Genomic DNA, 18,642 nt, shown 5'->3' on the forward strand with positions numbered 1-18,642 from the left:
AGAGGAGCAGAGGATGTTCCTACAGCAAAGAAAGGACAAAACCTCATTATTAATACCAGAACCTACTCTTGATATCATAAAATAAGAGCATGTGGTTTAGCATTGTCTTGTTCAAACATGCTTGGAAATGCAGCAATTAATGTTTATATATATAAAGTACAGTTTTTCTCAGTCGCTTTGATGCATTTCTCAAATCAGAATTAATATTTGCACCACACTGTGGGCATTTCTCAAAATAGTTTGTACAAAACGCACCACATAATGGATGAGCAGCAAATTATTGTACTGCACTCTGAATTCTTTATCCATGATCCAAAGGTATATATATATATATATATGAAGAGTTTGATTCCAAAACGCGATAAAAGCCATTAAAAAAAAAAAAATGAGTTAGAGCCAGAATCAGAATGTTATGTGACCACTCTTGAAAAGCCAATATTCAATTTTCATCAAAACGCCACATCCGCCGTGTAATACTGCCCTGCTTTCTCTCTTTCTTTCCAAAACGCGACAAACGCCAGTCTTGTTTTCCCGCAGAACGCCACATCTCCACTCATCCAATCACAGGGCAGCATTCCACGAGCTATCTAATGTAAACATCATAGCACGCGCGCTGTTGAGCATGCCGGTATTTCGTGTAGCCTACTTTTACTTTCGTTTTTCACTCTCAAAGTCCGCGAAAATGAGCGGGTTTGATGGTATAGAGGAGCCTGTTCGTTAGCAGTTATTGAAAAAAAGAGAAAGCCATCAAACGAGTCTCATGTTCCTGAAAGGTAAAGAAAATGAGGCATTCAGGAGGGGGGAAATGCCGGCTGTCATCTGCAGTTCACACACACACACACACACACAATACACACTATACTACACCACACTACACTACAGCACAGTACAGCACATGAATGTAACGTGATTTTGGGGATTTTATAGTGTTAATTTCTTGTTCGTTAATGAAATTTTGCACTTTTTCGAAAAGAAATGTTTTGAAATTTGTGTTTTTAAGCCCAATAGTCAAACTATTATATTCAGATGTACAATTTACTGTTATTTATTATTTTGCACATTTTCAGTAAAAAAAAAAAAAAAATCTTTTGATGCCAAAGGATATATAAGACATTTTGAAAAAAAAAAAGCATGGCATGGATTTATTGCGTTTTGCGAAAAAACTAATTATTTTTAAAGATAAATCTTTAAATATTAAAATCTTGATTAGATTTTTTTGTGTTATTTTAACCTTAGTATGGTATTTGATAGTTTGAAACAGAAAACGGTGGTTTTCAGCCTACCACTTTCTCTCTAAAGAAAACCCTTTTTTACTCAAATTGATAAAAATGGATTTATAGCGTTTTGGAACCAAACTCTTCATTTATATAAGAGTGAACCTGAACCAGTAATCAGAATGGACAGTTCTTTAGTCATCGATTATGAACAAGTCAGTCTAAATGATTAGTCATGTGATCATCTTTTAGTTTACAAAATAAAAGTTTTGATGTCTGAGTGAGAATTATTGAAAAATTCGGCATTTTTTCTTGTGAATCATAAATCAGTTTTAGCAGTATAAAATTACACATTACTCATTATAAGAAATTGGAAAAAAAAATCACTTTTATGATTTCACTGTTTATACAGTAATTTATTGACAGATTATGTCGTTTTATCACAGAACAGACAGACACACTGCTCAGTACATTGTGTTTCATCAGGTAAAGCTCAGCTTCATCCAGGTGTATAGAGTTTTGCTTTATTCCTGTTTCATTATGTTACATTTCAGAATTTATAACTTGATTTTTATTCTGAACACGTTAGTTATGAATGCATATCATATGTTAATTTCTAAAATCACAGCAATGGTCAGATCACAGATCACTTACTGCACTGTATATCATATCATTATATACACAGCTCCATTAAGCGTATAGAAGCACTTTAATTATTCATCAGATATTTACCAGAAAAAAAATTCTAATAGAAAAATGATAAAATCTGCTTTACAGGTTCTGATAAATAGTTTAACTAATCTGAATGTAATAATGAATGCAGTGAGTTGATGGTGAGCTGTTACGGTATTTAAGCCAGTTCAGCAGAATAATGTATAATATATTGTGATCTACATGACAGAAGCAACTGATAATTTGGGAGACAGCAGACAATAGTCTGAAATAATTTGCTGTTTGTATAAAAAACATGAGAAATGTCTTCTGTGTTGAGCACAAGTGACTAGATGATGTGCAGATTGAACACCTGGGTTTGAGAAATTATATTCTGATGTGAGAAATGCTCCAAAGCAAGTGAGAAAAACTGTAACAAAGAAAAAAAATAGGTTAACCAGTGAAAACAGATATAATATATCTTGGGTCTATGCTGTCTGCAATGGTGTATGTTTTTTTTTTTTTTATTATATTCCTTATTATCCAAAATGTCCCAACCTTTTGGGGATTTGGGATTATTACATTACTGTGCAACAATTGTAGGCACCAACACACATGGCCATTCAAATCAACAGTGTATAAAAGCATTTTGCCTGAAAACAAATCAAATCAAACAAAAAATATATAATAAACACTTATTAAGTATAATATAAACACTTATAGCTTTTGAACAGTAATTTATAGGGGTGGGATGATTTATCAATATTGCAGAATATTGTATCTAGATCAGAGGATTCCATCAGCTTGAGGTTAGTGAAAAGAGACTGAAGAGAGGGGAGGGACTCAAAGAACTATTTGAGCTGGAGTTTCGGCATCTTCTACTTGTCTCTCTCTCTCTCTCTCTCTCTCTCTCCCTCTCTCTTGCTCTCTGTTTTTTCTGGTATTGTGAAATCTCTCCTTCACTTATCCGAATGTTTAATATGAAATTCTCTTTGATCCTTGATATAAAGACTATATACTGACTCTCTACATAGAGTCATCCCTCTTTCTCTACCTCCCTCTGTCTCTTTCTCTCTCTCTATCTCTCTCTTCTCCACTGTCAGTAGAGATGTGGCAGGTGTGCTGCCACAGAAAAGACCAGTCACTTTTAAACACACACACACACACACACACACACACACACACACACTGTTGGATATACTATAGAGACAGAACATAAGACAAAATAAGAGAGTGAAAGAAGGAATGGAGGGACAAAAGGTGAGAGAAAAAGAAAAGATTCAAACAAACAAAAATGAAAGAGACAATCTAATATAATGTCAGCAAATTAATAAACAGACAAATGAACACAGACATGAGAGAGAGAAAAAAGAAAGAAAGAAAAAAGAAAGAAGTAAGTAAGAGTGAGAAAAAAGAGAGACAGCAAGAAAGACTGAAAAACAGACAGGGAGAGAAAGTGTGAGAGTAAGAAAGAAAAGAGAGAAAGGGAGTAAGAGTGAGAAAGAAAGAGAGACAGAGAGAAAGTAATAAAGAAAGGGAGAAAAGGAGAGAGTAAGAAACAAAGTGAGACAGAAAAAGAGTAAGAGTGAGAAAGACGGTGAGACTGAGGGAAAAAGTGTGAGAGTGCGAATGAGAGACAGAGAACGAGTGAAAGTGAGAGAGAAAGAAAGAAAGAGAAAAGGAGAAAAGAATTGAGACAAAGGAGAAGTGAGTGTGAGAAAGAAAGAGAGACAGAGAGAGAAAGCGTAAGAGTGAGAAAGAAAGAGAGACAAAAAGAGAGAGTGGAAAGAAAAAATGGGAAAGAGAGAGTGATAAATCGAGAGAGACAGAGTGAGAATGAGAGAAAGAATGAGACTGAGAGAGAAATAGTCAAAGGGAAATACCAGACAAAGGAGAAAATAAAATAAAGCTGGAAAGAAACAAACAAATAAACTAATAAACACACATATAAACGAGAGTGATATCAAAGACAAAGAAAGAAGGAATCAAAGAATCAATCAATCAAAACAGTCAATAAAAGAGACACATAAAGAGATGACTGACTACAGAAACAATATAAAAGAAAGAAAGAAAGAAAGAAAGGATATTCTGAAGAGAATTGTCTTGTGATATATCGAGTATCGTAGAATGCAGTATGTTCTGTGATTCTCACCACTTGTTCTGTATATGGTATTTTTGCGGGTTCAGAAGATTCCATCCACTTGAGGTTAGTGGGAGGAGACTAAAGAGAGGGGGGGAGGGAACTCTAAGAACTGTGTGAAGCCACGCCCCCTCTGTGATGAGAGGTTTAAAAAGCTTATCATATCAAGATGTGAGCAAAGTAGAGATGGTATTTTATTACAGGATGTTAGATTAGGAGGCGGGGCTTCAGGCATGCTCCTCCTCCTACTTTTTTCAACATGTAGTTATTTTCATAACAACGTCTCTATATATATATATTGTACAGTATATGCGAAAACAAACAAACAAACCCCTGTAAAAGTGTGTGTGTGTGTGTGTGTGTTCTGCAGGCATTATAAGCGGCGTGTAAGTGAAGGTGCGGTTGATTGGAGAGGAAAGGCGTGTGCGGTAATTGTTTCTATCTGACTTGTTCTTTTGTCTAAAAGCCTCCTTTGATCTGCTGCTATTTTTTGCCGCTTCTGTCGCCGCTCGTTTTTAATGCCATTGATTTATTCAGTCATTTGTCAGCTCGTATTTTCTTCCTCTATTGTCCGAGTGAGTTTTAATACAGTTTCCATAACAACCTCAAGGCTGTTTTACCACGGCTGTATTTTCTCTTAATCCCTCTCTCTTTCTCTCTCTTATTCTTGTCATCGCTTTCTTTTTTCCTTTTCTCTCTTTTCTCCAGTGAACAGCTATACTGATCCTAAACATTCTGTACCTCACTCAATCTCTCACTATCTCTATCACTCTACATCTTTCTATCTATCTTTCTTTATCTCTCTCTCTTACACACACACACGACAACCTGTTGGATATACTAGAGAGAGAGAGAGAGAGAGAGAGAGAGAGAGAGAGAGAGAAAGAGAGAAAGAGAAAGAAGGAATCAAAGAAAAAAATACAGAAAGAGAGAGTGAAAGGAAGAGAGAGAGAGAGAGAGAGAGAGAGAAAGAGAGAGAGATGACAGACAAAGAAACAATAAAAGATAGAAAGAAATAGAAAGAAACAACAATCCCTCTCTCTTTCTCTCTCTTATTCTTCTCATCGCTTTCTTTTTTCCTTTTCTCTCTTTTCTCCAGTGAACAGCTATACTGATCCTTAACATTCTGTACCTCACTCAATCTCTCACTATCTCTATCACTCTACATCTTTCTATCTATCTTTCTTTATCTCTCTCTCTTACACACACACGACAACCTGTTGGATATACTAGAGAGAGAGAGAGAGAGAGAGAGAGAAAGAGAGAAAGAGAAAGAAGAAAAAAATTACAGAAAGAGAGAGTGAAAGGAAGAGAGAGAGAGAAAGAGAGAGAGATGACAGACAAGAAACAATAAAAGATAGAAAGAAATAGAAAGAAACAACAATCTCTCTCTTTCTCTCTCTCTTTCTCAGATCCTTCACTTTACTGAATGATAAATATGGTATTCCCTTTGATCTTGGATATAAAGACTATATATAAGGACTATCTACATAAGGTCATCATCATCATCTTTCTCTCTCTCTATATATATATATGTCTTTCTCTCTCTTTCTATCACTCTATATCTATATCTCTCTCTCACACACACATACAACAACCTGTTGGATATACTAAAGAGAAAGAGAGAGCGATAGAGAGAAGGAAAAGAGGAAGGAAGAGAAAGATGAGACAATCAAAATATAAAATTAATGTAAGCAAATAAAGAAAGAAAGAAACAAAACTTTTAACACAAAAATTACATGAAAATGAGAGAGATGACAGACAAAAGAAGCAATACAAGATAGAAAGAAACAGACCAAGGAAGAAACAACATCTCTCTCTCTCTCTCTTTCTCTCTCTCTGAGCCTTTACTTTTCTGAAATATTATTATGGGATTCCCTTTGATCTTGTATATAAAGATTATATATAAGGACTCTACATAAAGTCATCATCATCTTTCTCTCTCTCTATCTATCTTGTCAGAGAGAGAGAAAGAGAAAGAATAAGATGAATAAAGGTGAGGGAGAGAGAAAGAAAAGCAACAAACAAAAAAGATAAATGTAGAAAGAAAGAAAGAACTAATTAGACAGAAAGAGAGAGATTTGACAAAGCAAGAGTACATGGAAGAAAATTGAACAGAAAACAATTTTCTCTTTGAACAAAAGAGAGAAAGAAAAAGAACAAACTAATAAAAACAAAAATGACAGTGAAAAAAGAACAACTCAAAAACTAAAAGTAAGGGAATACAGAAAGAAAAACAACCAAACAGTAAACTATACTAATGAAAATTAATTTAACAAAAAAAAAATAATAAAACCTTAAGAAGGAATAAATTAAACATATAAAGTAAATAAACAAAAAAGAGAAAAGAAGAAAAGGAAACAAAAATGACAGAGAGAAAAAAGGAATCAGAAACAAAAACTAAAGGAAAGGAAAGAAGGGAAAGAAAGAAGAAAAAAATAAATTATAGTAATTAAAAAAAAGAAAGAATAAATAAAAATCAGATTTTTTTTCTGCAGACTGTTAAAAACTGTCAAACAGGAAGTGATGTAAAGATATTTTTGAGCACAAACACCACAGCAGCTAAACACTCACAGTCCGAATCAGCTTTATCCGCTCTGTTCAGATTGCTTTGTTACAGATCTTTGTTAGTCTGAAGCGAAGTTTTAGGTTCTAAAGATCAAGCTTTAGCTTTAGTTTCAGTTTTAGTTTTAGCTTTAGCTTTTAGCGAGATGCGCAGGATCCCGAGCTCAGTCGAGTTGGTGTTATTGATTCAGAGTGAGAGCGGCTGGCTCTCGCATTAAGACGCGAATGTGACCCGTCAAGCTGGGAAGATTAGATCTGAATTAATCATTGGAATTGGAATTGAGCGATAAGGCTTCTAATGTGAACGTAGCCTCAGGCTATCTCCTGCGTTTTATTCGCTAACGGGTTGACAACTTCGCACAGTCTGCAGTGGTGTTGCAGCACTCGGTCCTGAGAGAGTCCCTGAAGAGTCCTGGAATATAGAGAATAGGTGTTAAGAGTGTTTTTTTTACATGTGTGAATTTTCACAACTCATAAAACTTGCTCATTTTTACTTTTTTTTTTTTAATTGTATATTTATTCACTTTATTTTTTAATACCGCGGACTATATTTGGAAAATTAGAGCCTTTTTTCATTTTCACCTCAATTCTGGTAATTACGGTATTACTATTGACAATTTGGTTTTGCTGAAACCAGATTTTGGACTCCAGTAAATCAAATGTTATCAAAAAACTAGGAAAAATGTCAATTTGCTTGTACCAAAACCAGTTTTTGGAATCCTATAAAACCAGCAAATTGAACTGTCATCAAATAACACCATTACATTCTTCAAGACCCTTTTTTGTACTATTGATGTTAAAAGTATTAAGTTATTCTACTGTAGCATTTTGGATTAATGTGAGTTCAAACCTAGGAAAAATGTCTATACGGTTTTGCATAATCCCCTTTGTGGAAAATGTTTGGTTGTGCATAAAGCAGAATTTGGAGTACTATAAAACAAGTAAATTTACATTTTATCAAATAAAATCATTAAGTATTTGAAGAAGCCTTTCTATACTATTAATTTAAAAAAAGTATTAAGTTATTCTACTTTAGCATTTTGGAGTAATGTGAGGTCAAACTTGAAAAATGTCTATTTGGTCGTGCATAAACCAGATAAACCCAGCAAATCAAACTGTTATCAAAAACACACCTAAACTCCTAAAGAAGCTTTTCTCTACTATAAATGATATAAACATCAAGTTGTTCTACTGTAGCATTTGGGGGTAGTGCGAGGTCAAACTTGGGAAAAATGTCAATTTGGTTTTGCAGAATCCAGATATTGGAGTTCTATAAAACCAGCAAATCAAACTTTTATCAAATAACACAATTAAATTATTTAAGAACCATTCAGTTCTTGAAGAAGCCTTTCTATACTACTAATATCATAAGTATTAAGTTATTCTACTGTAGTATTTAGGAGCAATAGGAGGTCAAACTTGGGGAAAATGTCAATTTGGTTTTGCATAAACCATAATTGAGTCTTATAAAACCAGAATATCAAACTATTATCAAATAACACAATTAAATTATTTAAGAACCCTTTCTATACTGTTTAATGATAAAATTATTACGTTATTCTACTGTAGCATTTAGGAGAAATCGGAAGTCAAACTTTGAAAATGCCCATTTGGTTTTGCCAAAACCATAATTTGGAGTCCTACAAAACCAAAAAAAAATCAAACACATATCAAATGACACCAATAAGTTCTTGAAGAAGCCTTTCTATACTATTTATGACATAAGTATCAAGTTACTCTACTGTAGTATTTTGGAGTAATGGGCAGTCAAACCTAGGAAAAATGTGTATTTGATTGTGCATAAATCGGATTTTGGAGTCCTATAAAACAAGCAAATCAAACTTATAACAAATAACACAGTTAAATTCTTAAAGAATCCTTACTGTACTGTTAATATTAAAAGTTTTAAGTTATTATACTGTAGCATTTTAGAATAATGTGAGGTCAAACTTAGGAAAAATGCACATTTGTGCACATGGCACCCAAATGGCTAGCGCTGGCCCTGGTATCAGCGGTGGTGTCAATGGTAGTGGTGTTGATTCTGGCGGCTCCTCAGAGGTTCAGCACCTTGGACAGCGGTGCTGTAGTGCTCTGGTTTTATATCCCGGGACGCAGTAGTGGACCCGCTGTGACGTTATCTGATGTAACATGTAAGACAACAGAGGCAACCGAGCTCTGAGTCTGAAGGGAAACGTAATACCGGCAGTCAGATCTTGTTTTCTGTGTTACTGAATATAGAAATCAGAACTGCAGTATAGAAATAAATATTAATATGTTTTTCTCTGTATTTCTGCAGGTCCAGACTGGTACCTGGTGAGGGTGGAGCTAACCGTGCTGGATGTAAATGATAACGCTCCTGAATGGACCATGGTACCCTTACCGTACCTGGCTGTGGTTTCTCCCAGTTCTCCCGCCAGTACACTGGTCTACAAGCTTCAGGCTAGAGATGGAGATGAAGGAATTAATGGAGAGGTGGAGTACTTCTTATCAGATGGTGAGAAAACTTAAATTTATTGCTAATTGCTTTTATTACACATCCTGTGTCCTAAAATGTGTATTAATGCAGAATATATACAACCTACATACACAGCTCTGGAAAAAATGAAGAGAGCACTTCAGTTTCTGAATCAGTTTCTCTGATTTTGCTATTTATAGGTTTATGTTTGAGTAAAATGAACATTGTTGTTTTATTCTATAAACTACAGACAACATTTCTCCGAATTAATTCCGAATAAAAATATTGTCATTTAGAGCATTTATTTACAGAAAATGAGAAAATTTGTTCAGAAATTAGTGGAATTGGTGGAAAAACCCTGTTTTTAATCACAGTTTTTTTTTCATGCATCCTGGCATCATGTTCTCCTCCACCAGTCTTACACACTGCTTTTGGATAACTTTATGCTGCTTTACTCCTGGTGCAAAAATGAATTCAAGCAGTTCAGTTTGGTGGTTTGATGGTTTGTGATCATCCATCTTCCTCTTGATTATATTCCAGAGGTTTATAATTTGGTAAAATCAAAGAAACTCATCATTTTTGAGTGCTCTCTTATTTTTTTCCAGAGCTGTATATTACATTTTAAAAGAACTGGGAGCTAAATATTCAGGTAGATCTGATAGAATGGATTTTAAGATATTAAACAGACTATAAAACATTCCTTTTTACAAAGTCTGCACTACTCTAAATACATCTGTCCATAATTTACCATGTTATAAGCTGTTACTGAAAATAAACTGATTTTAACTCGGTTTTAATGAGCAACAGGTGTCATCTAAACTGTGTAGCTGTGTTATTTGTACAAACACAAATATCAGATATTGGGCAAAATAATCTCATATTATAATCCATTTTAATGCATAATGCAGAAAATAATACAGGATATCCCAAAGATTTTTACATCTTCATCCCAAAGCTAATCAGATTCCCTTTTTTTTACTTAATGTTATTGAACTTTATTTTCCCTTAATGTTAGTCATAAGTGATCCCCACCAATCACAAAAGCAGCAGCAAGCTTTCTATCATAGATCCACTATGAATTATTTACTGAATCAGAGCGGGCTTGAGGAAAATGTAAGGGGAATCCATACAAACACTCAATATGAAACATCACACAGCTGAGAGAATTCTGCATGGAGGAGTGGGAAAAACTGTATTCCAGCCAGTGTCTGAGACTGCTAGATTGATATAGGAAATGTCTAATTGAGGTTATTTTAGTTAAAGAAGGAAAAAAAACAGCTATTAGAGCACAGAGAGACTTAGCTTACATTACTATTTTTTTTTTTGTTTGTTTATTTGCTCCAGGGAGTCATATTCTATGGGCAATACTTCTACTTTTTTCAGCGGCTACACCAACAGTTTCTATTTGTGCATTTGCACACTTTTGTCAGCAATATTTGCTTATTTATTGTGTGCATATGTACTTAAATGATATAATTCATAGTTTTCATGGTCAGCATATGTTTAGGTGTATTGCATATGCTCAAATTGTATTAAATATTAATAATTATGCACTCTATGTGCTTAAATATCTCTAATTATATACAGTGTACATGGATTTAGAGCTTTCGAGGAAACTTTACGCTTTTCTAGTCACGAGCCGAATATTCAGCTCTGCGTTAAAGAGTTTTTTTTTTCTCTTATTTATTTTCAGGTTGGTTTTCTCACCATCACGCTCTGCAGTCTTTCATAAAGCTTTATATTATAATGCCGGCTCGCGTGGAGGAGTGTAGGAACGGAGTGAACACGGCTGTGAATGTTATTTGAAAAAGCATAAGACCGAATCTGACGGCTGTAAAAATACTCACTGCCTGTCAAACAAATGAATTCTTTATTTCTGTGTGTGATTTTGTTTGCTCAGTCTTTAATCTCTTTGATAAATACAGTTTTAAACTTGTGCATTTGATTACTGGTGGGCTCAAGGAGTGCAGGCGGGGCAACCGCCCCCCCTTGGTGCCCCTGTGGTTGAGAAAGCTTTGCTAAAGTGCTTTATAGAGAGGCAAGAAAGTGTCAAAGTGGCATTTTGGCTGCAATTTCTGTGGGAAAAAGAGATTGAGTGCTTGGTAGGGTGCCTCTTTTTGCAATAAGTTATGATTACGTGCCTCTAAATCAAGAAATTTGGATAATATGTCTTATTTAAGTGTTACTGTAAACGCTGCAATGAGCTGTGGGATATAAGTGTGGCATCTCCTGCACTAATAATGGATGTAATTTCAATTATTTGTTCACAAGGACAGTTTTAACCAGACACTGCCGGTCACCATAATTGTCGCAATCTCAATGCGCTGTCTACTGTAAATGATATTATTATTAAATATTAAATATTAAAATACTGATGTACAATGCACTTAGGCCAGATAAGACTTCACTCACAAGATATCGCCTCACGGCATATACAGGTTTTTTTTTTTGTTTTTTCACAATCCTAGCCAATTTTTTTAGGTAACTTATTAGATAAGGTACATACTGCTCTCCCGTATCATAGCGTATAGAGGATATAAAGGACGTTCCTTTAAAAAACAATAATTTGTATACGTAATGTTAATTTGGCAGTTTGTTAGTTATTTTGTATTACACTTTTATAATAAATGGACCAATAGAAATGCTCTAAAATGTGTTGTAACACATTAGAATAATATTTAATTCAACTTTTTTTTTTTTAATAGCATTGCTATGTGTGTGTGTATGTGTGTGTTTGCCTACATGTATAGCTGTTTACCACAAAAAGAGTATAATATTATACCTGAGAAAAGGATTGATGTTTTATATTATGTTGTGTTAAGATGTGTTATTGACTTCTCAGCCATTTCTGCTTTTTTGCGGTGAGATATAATAATAGCCGGCGTATCTCATCTATTATTTGGAGCACAATAGAGCTTCAGTATAAAACTCACAGCAGAGACAGTGCAGTTATATAAGGCTGTTATGAGGGATGTCCTAAACCGCTGCGCTGCGTTTCAGGAGGGGACGGCCGGTTCGACGTGGACAGGAAGACGGGTCACGTGAGGACCACCGGGCTGCCGCTGCAGAGGGACCGCGAGTATCTGCTGAGCGTGGTCGCCGCCGACCGGCTGGGCAGCCGAAGCCCCCCGGCTGTTGTGTCTGTGGTGGCCGGACCCCGAGCGCCGCAGTTTACCAACGCCTCTTACACAATCTCCATCCCCGAAAACACACCGGAGGGACAAGCGTGAGTATACACACACATATATATACACATATATAACTATATTATACACAGTTTCTCTGGAATATAATCAAGAGGAAGATGGATGATCACAAGCCATCAAACCACCAACAAAACACCAGCATAAAGTTATCCAAAAGCAGTGTGTATGACTGGTGGAGGAGAACATGATGCCATGAAAAGCGTGATTAAAAAACAGAATTATTCCACCAAATATTGATTTCTGAACTCCTAAAACTTTATGAATATGAACTTGTTCTTTTCTTTGCATTAATTAAAGGTCTGAAAGCTCTGCGTCTTTTTTTGTTATTTCAGCCATTTCTCATTTTCTGTAAATAAATGCTCTAAATGAGAATATTTTTATTTGGAATTTGGGAGAAATGTTGTCTGTAGTTTATAGAATAAAACAACAATGTTCATTTTACTAAAACGTATACCTATAAATAGCAAAATCAGAAAAACTGATTCATAAACTGTATATTATACACAACTGGGGGTGTACGATATTTACAAAATCACACACCGCTGTTTAATACTCGAACTAATACTGAAACTCGATGAAACAAGATCTTAAATTACTTTACTAACTAATTACTATAAGTTTGGCTGTGATTATTTTTCCTAAAATAAGAAGTAGTTTAGTGTAAGAGTTCACTGTGGACCTCTACCTCACTCTACCTCACACTACCTCAATCTGCCTCACTTTACCCTCACTCTCTACATAACTCTACCCCAATCTACTTTACTTTTTACTTTGCTGTAACTCAGTCTACATCACTCTGCCTTACTTTACCTAGGTCTACTTTTACTTCCCCCATTTTACTTTACATGACTCTACCCTCATCACCACACTCACTACCTCACTCTACTTCCCTATATCTCACTCTGTCACTTCACCACACTCACTACCTCACCCAACTTCGCTATATTTCAATCTGTCACTCAACCTCACTCCTCCCTCACTCTCCAACACTCTACTCTTGCTTTGCTTTGCTCTAACTGACTCTACCTCACTCTACTTTACAACACTCTTCCCCACTCTTTACCTCACTCTACCTTACTCTACATCACTGTACCTTGCTATACCTCACTTTATAACTCACTCTTTCACTCTATCTCACTTTACCTCCATCTGCCTTTACGTTACCTCCCTTCCCTCTGTCATTCTACTCTCACTCTACCCTTACTGTCTACATAACACTCTCCCACAATCTACCTCGTTCTGACTCGTTCTACCCCACTCTCTACCTCACTCATTACTTTGCTATAACTCAGTCTACATCATTCTACCTCACTTTACCTCCCTCTACCTTTACTCTACCTCCCTCTGCCTCACTCTACCTCAATATACTTTACTTTTTCTTACTCAGTTTTACTTTTCCTTACTCTAACCACACTCTCTACCTCACTCTACTTCGCTAAAACTCACTCTTGTCACTCTACAACACTCTGTCCTTGCTCTGCTTTGCTCTACCTCACTCTAACTTACTTTACGACACTCTACTACACTCTCTACCTTACTCTACCCACACTTTACCTCACTCCATCACTCTGCTTCACTTTACCTCCATCTGCCTTCAGTCTACCTTCCTCTGCCCCACTCTAACCTCGATATACCTCACTCTACTTTCATTCTACTTCTCTCTACCTCCCTTAACCTCACTCTTTCTCACTCTATCTGACTCTACCTTGCTTGAAATTACTTTACCTCGCTATACCTCACTCTAATTTACTTTAACTCACTCTGTCACTCTTCCTCCCTCTGCCTCAGTCTACCCTCAATATACCTCACTCTACTCTCCCTCTATTTCACTCTACCTCCCTTTACTCGACATTACTCACTTTGGCACTCTGTCTCACTTTACCTAACTCTGCCTTAACTCTACCTCCCTCTGCCTTACTCTACCTTACTTTACCTCACTCTACTCTCATTCTGCTTCACTCTACCTGACTCTACATCACTCTACCTTGCTATTCCTCACTCAACTTCACTATAACTCACTCTATCTCACTTTATTTTCCTCTGCCTCACTCTACCCTTACTTTACCTCACTCTACTCTCTTTCTACTTCACTCTACCTGACTCTACATCACTCTACCTTGCTATTCCTCACTCAACTTCACTATAACTCACTCTATCTCACTTTATTTTCCTCTGCCTTGCTCTGCCCTTACTTTACCTCACTCTACTCTCTTTCTGCTTCACTCTACCTGACACTAGCTCCACTTTAACTCCCTCTGCCTCGCTTTACCTTACTCTACTGTGTTGTATATGGTTGGTGAAGCTGATAAGAACAAAGATCCATAATGTTATGGGTTATTAAAAAAAGGTGACACACACACACACACACACTGCACACACACACTGCCTGTACATAAACACACTTTAACCTAAGCTAATCTACTGCTGCACCTCTACCCCATGCGTAGCTGTATAGTACATCTCCCCCGCCGGGAGCACCGCTGCTGTTTACTCCATCACCATCAGGACTACAGCATCGCCGCAGCATCGCCACAGCGGTCACATGATCGTTCCTGCCCCCGCGGTGCACTCGGCCCTGCCCGCCGGAGCGTGCGGTCGGTGAGCGATGGATTACAAGCAGAACTCATTAGCTCACCCACCGAGTGTGTGTCTGTGTGTGATGAGGGGCATTAAACATGCATGACACACACTAATTCAGCATTGTCGTGCTCATCACACGTCCCCTCGCGGGGCAGCGGTGCGGTGCTACCGGCTCTGCAGGGGAAATTGAGAAGCTGTACGATTTCCTTTAGGTGAATTCATAATGCCGCTTTCAGCAGGTTCTGCTTCTTCTACAGGAGCAAACAGTCATTTTCTGCCTGGCTGTTCTCTGTCTACTCCACTTCCACATTTCCACATTTCACGCCGCGTGTACTCTCACTAACACTTTATCTGAAGGGTACCTACATAGGGGATTCATAACAGTGCGTAATGCATTTATAATAAAGCGATGCACAAGGCTGCAGCCACAAAACCTGCATACATCTACGCATACTTTATTATTATTACCCTATAATCCTAAACCTTTTACCCTGTTCTTCAATACTCAAGACTAGGGATGTGCCATATCATATCATGTGCAATAATATTGGCAACATTTAATATGGAATATGGTGAACTATGATATTATTCCCTGAAATATCAATATCAGTATATATTACCCACCCCTAATTATCACATCAGGGTACTACTTTTTTACTGTTTTTAGCAAAAAGAAAAATTCACACTGTTCTCATTTCACATTTTATATATATATATATATATATATATATATATATATATATATATATATATATATATATATATATATTATATCTACTAGAGACAGATTATATCTGTCCAGTATCATTTATTTTACTTTAATCCTGGATATATGGAGATATATGGAGTGCATTATTATTATTATTATTATTATTATTATTATTATTATTATTATTATTATTATTATCATGACATTCTGGATCATTGAGTTCTGTTACAAATCTGATAAAATTCTTGATTTTCTTTATATATCTCAGTTAGGGGTGTGCCGTATCATTATATATTTTTGCTAAGTGCGGACCACGCCTTATAGAAGTAGAAAAGGAGGAAGAAAAAGGGGAGGGAACTCGGGGAAATTTGGGCTGGAGTTCTGAACTGCGTGCTGAAGAAGCGTGCAGTTATATCCCCCCCTTTTTATTTAATGAGAAGTGGAAGAGTAGAAAAAAGGGGGTTGTTGGGGAGGAGGTGGGTTGCGAAGTTTTCGTCACGAGAGGTAGTTAGTTAGGGGAGGTATTTATAGGACGGTTGATTGATACGGGGTGGAGTTAGAACGTAGAGTTCGGGCGTGGTCCTTCTCCCAAACTTTTGTTATTACATAACATCATATATCGTATGCAATAATAAAATAGAATTTTCATTTTGTTGAAAAAAATGTATTTAATTCAGTGTTTTGTCATATATTGACAAGAGTATCGTTATCATTAAAACCATTAAAAATCGCTATATTATTTTTCTAAGGCCATATAACCCACCTCTACTCAGGACTCAACAGTATAGATAGACCACCACACAGATTCAGCTATTACCCATACAGCTGTGCTGCTGGAGTTTTTAAACACTGGTTTGAGAATAGTCCACAAACAGAGTCTTGCGAGCAGCTAGAAATGTAGAAATTTGGAATAATGGGGCATAAAGTGGTCCAGCAGTCTAAAGCGCTGCCACAATGATCAGGAGATTGCTGGTTCGAATCCCAGTCATGCAGCTTGCAATCAGCTGCCAGAGCCCCGAGAGAGTACAGTTGTCCTTGCTCTCTTTGGGTGGGTAGATGGCGGCCTTTCCGTGCACAATGTCTACGTCAACCCATGATTTAGTATTCATGGCTCCGCCCACCTAGGTTTAAATAGGATCTCCGGTGGATTTTGCGTTTTATAGAGACTCTAAGACTAGGTTAGTGGCTGAACTGCACTAAGCAGAGCATTATTACACATGTTGTAAAGTAACATATGACAAAACTGCAAAAACTGTTATTAGTGTAAAAATGTCTTTATTTTAAAACGTTTCTAACTGTTGTCCACCTTGCAGAGGCGATATGTTTGCATGTATGAATATTCATGAGCAAGGGACGAAGTCCTATCGTTTCTCCTCCCGCCCACTCCTCCACCAGACTAAAGCAGGGTTATACCGGATCACCAGAGCACAATTTTTTTTGATAACAAACTATCTCAGTTATAGCTCAATTATAAGAGAGACCACAGCTAGACAAAAATGATGGAAAGTCTACCACCCTGGGATACCTGGCGTACCACCAGTGGTGCACCGGTGGTGTAAGATCCACTGCTCTCTATAGTGCGACTATTAGAAATGTTGAAAATCCACAGAGCAAACTTTTTCCGCCGTGCTGCGTTCTGATTTGTAACCGTCTGTCAGAAGTATAAACAGAACACCTACACCTCCGGCTGATTTACGACAACCAGCCAACCATTACGCTCGAAATATGTCTTCCCGCACTGCATTTATCAGAGTAAACGGTTTGTATGCTGGATGAAATATCCATCGTTTTGCCTCCCCGTCTCACGTTTCTCCTCGCCGCTCATGTGTCACACATATTATCAGACTTACGCCATTACTCCCGGTCCTCGCCCCCCCTCTATTCCCTTTAAAATGCACAACCCATGCAAAACTGCCCATTTAATATGCAATACAGTACCGTAGAGACTCCCCCCAGGCTCTCTATACCTGCAGAATAATGGGCTCGCAGCAAATGAGCGGTCAGGTGACTTCTCTACAATGAAGCTCTAATGCCACCCCAAGTGAGAAAGTGCAGCGCACTGGAATAGTCTGTGATTTATAGCATAAAATTACAAAAATAACTAAAGAAAAGCACTGAAACTTTAAAATCAAAATTTAAAAAATATACAGCTTTGGAAAAAAAAATAAGAGAGCACTTAAAAATGATGAGTTTCTTTAATTTTACCAAATTAAACGCCTCTGGAATATAATCAAGAGGAAGATGGATGATCACAAACCATCAAACCACCAAACTGAACTGCTTGAATTTTTGCACCAGGAGTAAAGCAGCATAAAGTTATCCAAAAGCAGTGTGTAAGACTGGTGGAGGAGAACATGATGCCAAGATGCATAAAAATATCCATCTCTCCTCTCTACATGTCCTCCATCTCCTCCACCACTCCATCTTCTTCATCTCTTCTCTTCTATATCTCTTCCATCTCTCTTCTATCATTTTTCCATCTTCTCCATCTTTTTTCCATCTCTTCTCCATCTCTCCTCCATCTCCCCCATCGCTTCTCTCCCCATCTGCATCATCCCTTCTCCATCTCTCTCTCTCCGTCTCTCCTCCCATCTCCCCTCTCTCCATCTCCTCAATCTTTCCTCCATATCTCTCTCTCCATCTCTCTCTCCTCCATTTCTCCTTCGCCTCTCCTCTCTTCTTTCCATCTCCTCCATCTTTTCTTTCTCCATTACTCCTCAGTCTCTCCTTCTCCTCCATCTCTCCTCCATCTCTTCATCTGCTCCATCTCTCCTCTCTCCAACTCCTCAATCTTTCCTCCATATCTCTCTCTCTCTCCATCTTCTCCGTCTCCTCCTTCTCTCCTCCATCTCTCTGCTCTCATCTCCTCAAACTCTCTTCTGTCTCCATCTCCTCCACATCTCCTCCATCTCTTCTCATTTCATCTTTTCTCCAAATCCTTCATCTGTTCTCCATCTATCCTCTCTCCATCTCCTCAATCTTTCCTCCATATTTCTCTCTCTCCATCTTCCATCTCTTCTCCATATCTCTCCATCTCCTCCGTCTCTCCTTCATCTCCTTCACCTCAATCTCTTCTCCATCTCTCCCTCCATCTCCTCCGTCTCTCCTCTCTCCATCAATTC

The 18,642-nt window shown here is 37.2% G+C and overlaps 1 protein-coding gene across 1 annotated transcript in view; it reads left to right on the forward strand.

Moving 5' to 3' along the window:
- The window catches only part of si:ch211-186j3.6 (neural-cadherin), a 488,562-nt gene that overhangs the window by 141,641 nt on the left and 328,279 nt on the right, over window positions 1-18,642 (forward strand). Inside the window, exons 2-3 of the mRNA XM_049470897.1 lie at window positions 8,867-9,064; window positions 12,026-12,251. Coding sequence (XP_049326854.1) covers window positions 8,867-9,064; window positions 12,026-12,251 — 424 coding nt within the window. The remainder of the gene's footprint in view (window positions 1-8,866; window positions 9,065-12,025; window positions 12,252-18,642) is intronic.

This window comes from Astyanax mexicanus, chromosome 23 (assembly GCF_023375975.1).
Source record: "Astyanax mexicanus isolate ESR-SI-001 chromosome 23, AstMex3_surface, whole genome shotgun sequence".
NCBI classification, from domain to species: Eukaryota; Metazoa; Chordata; class Actinopteri; order Characiformes; family Acestrorhamphidae; genus Astyanax; species Astyanax mexicanus.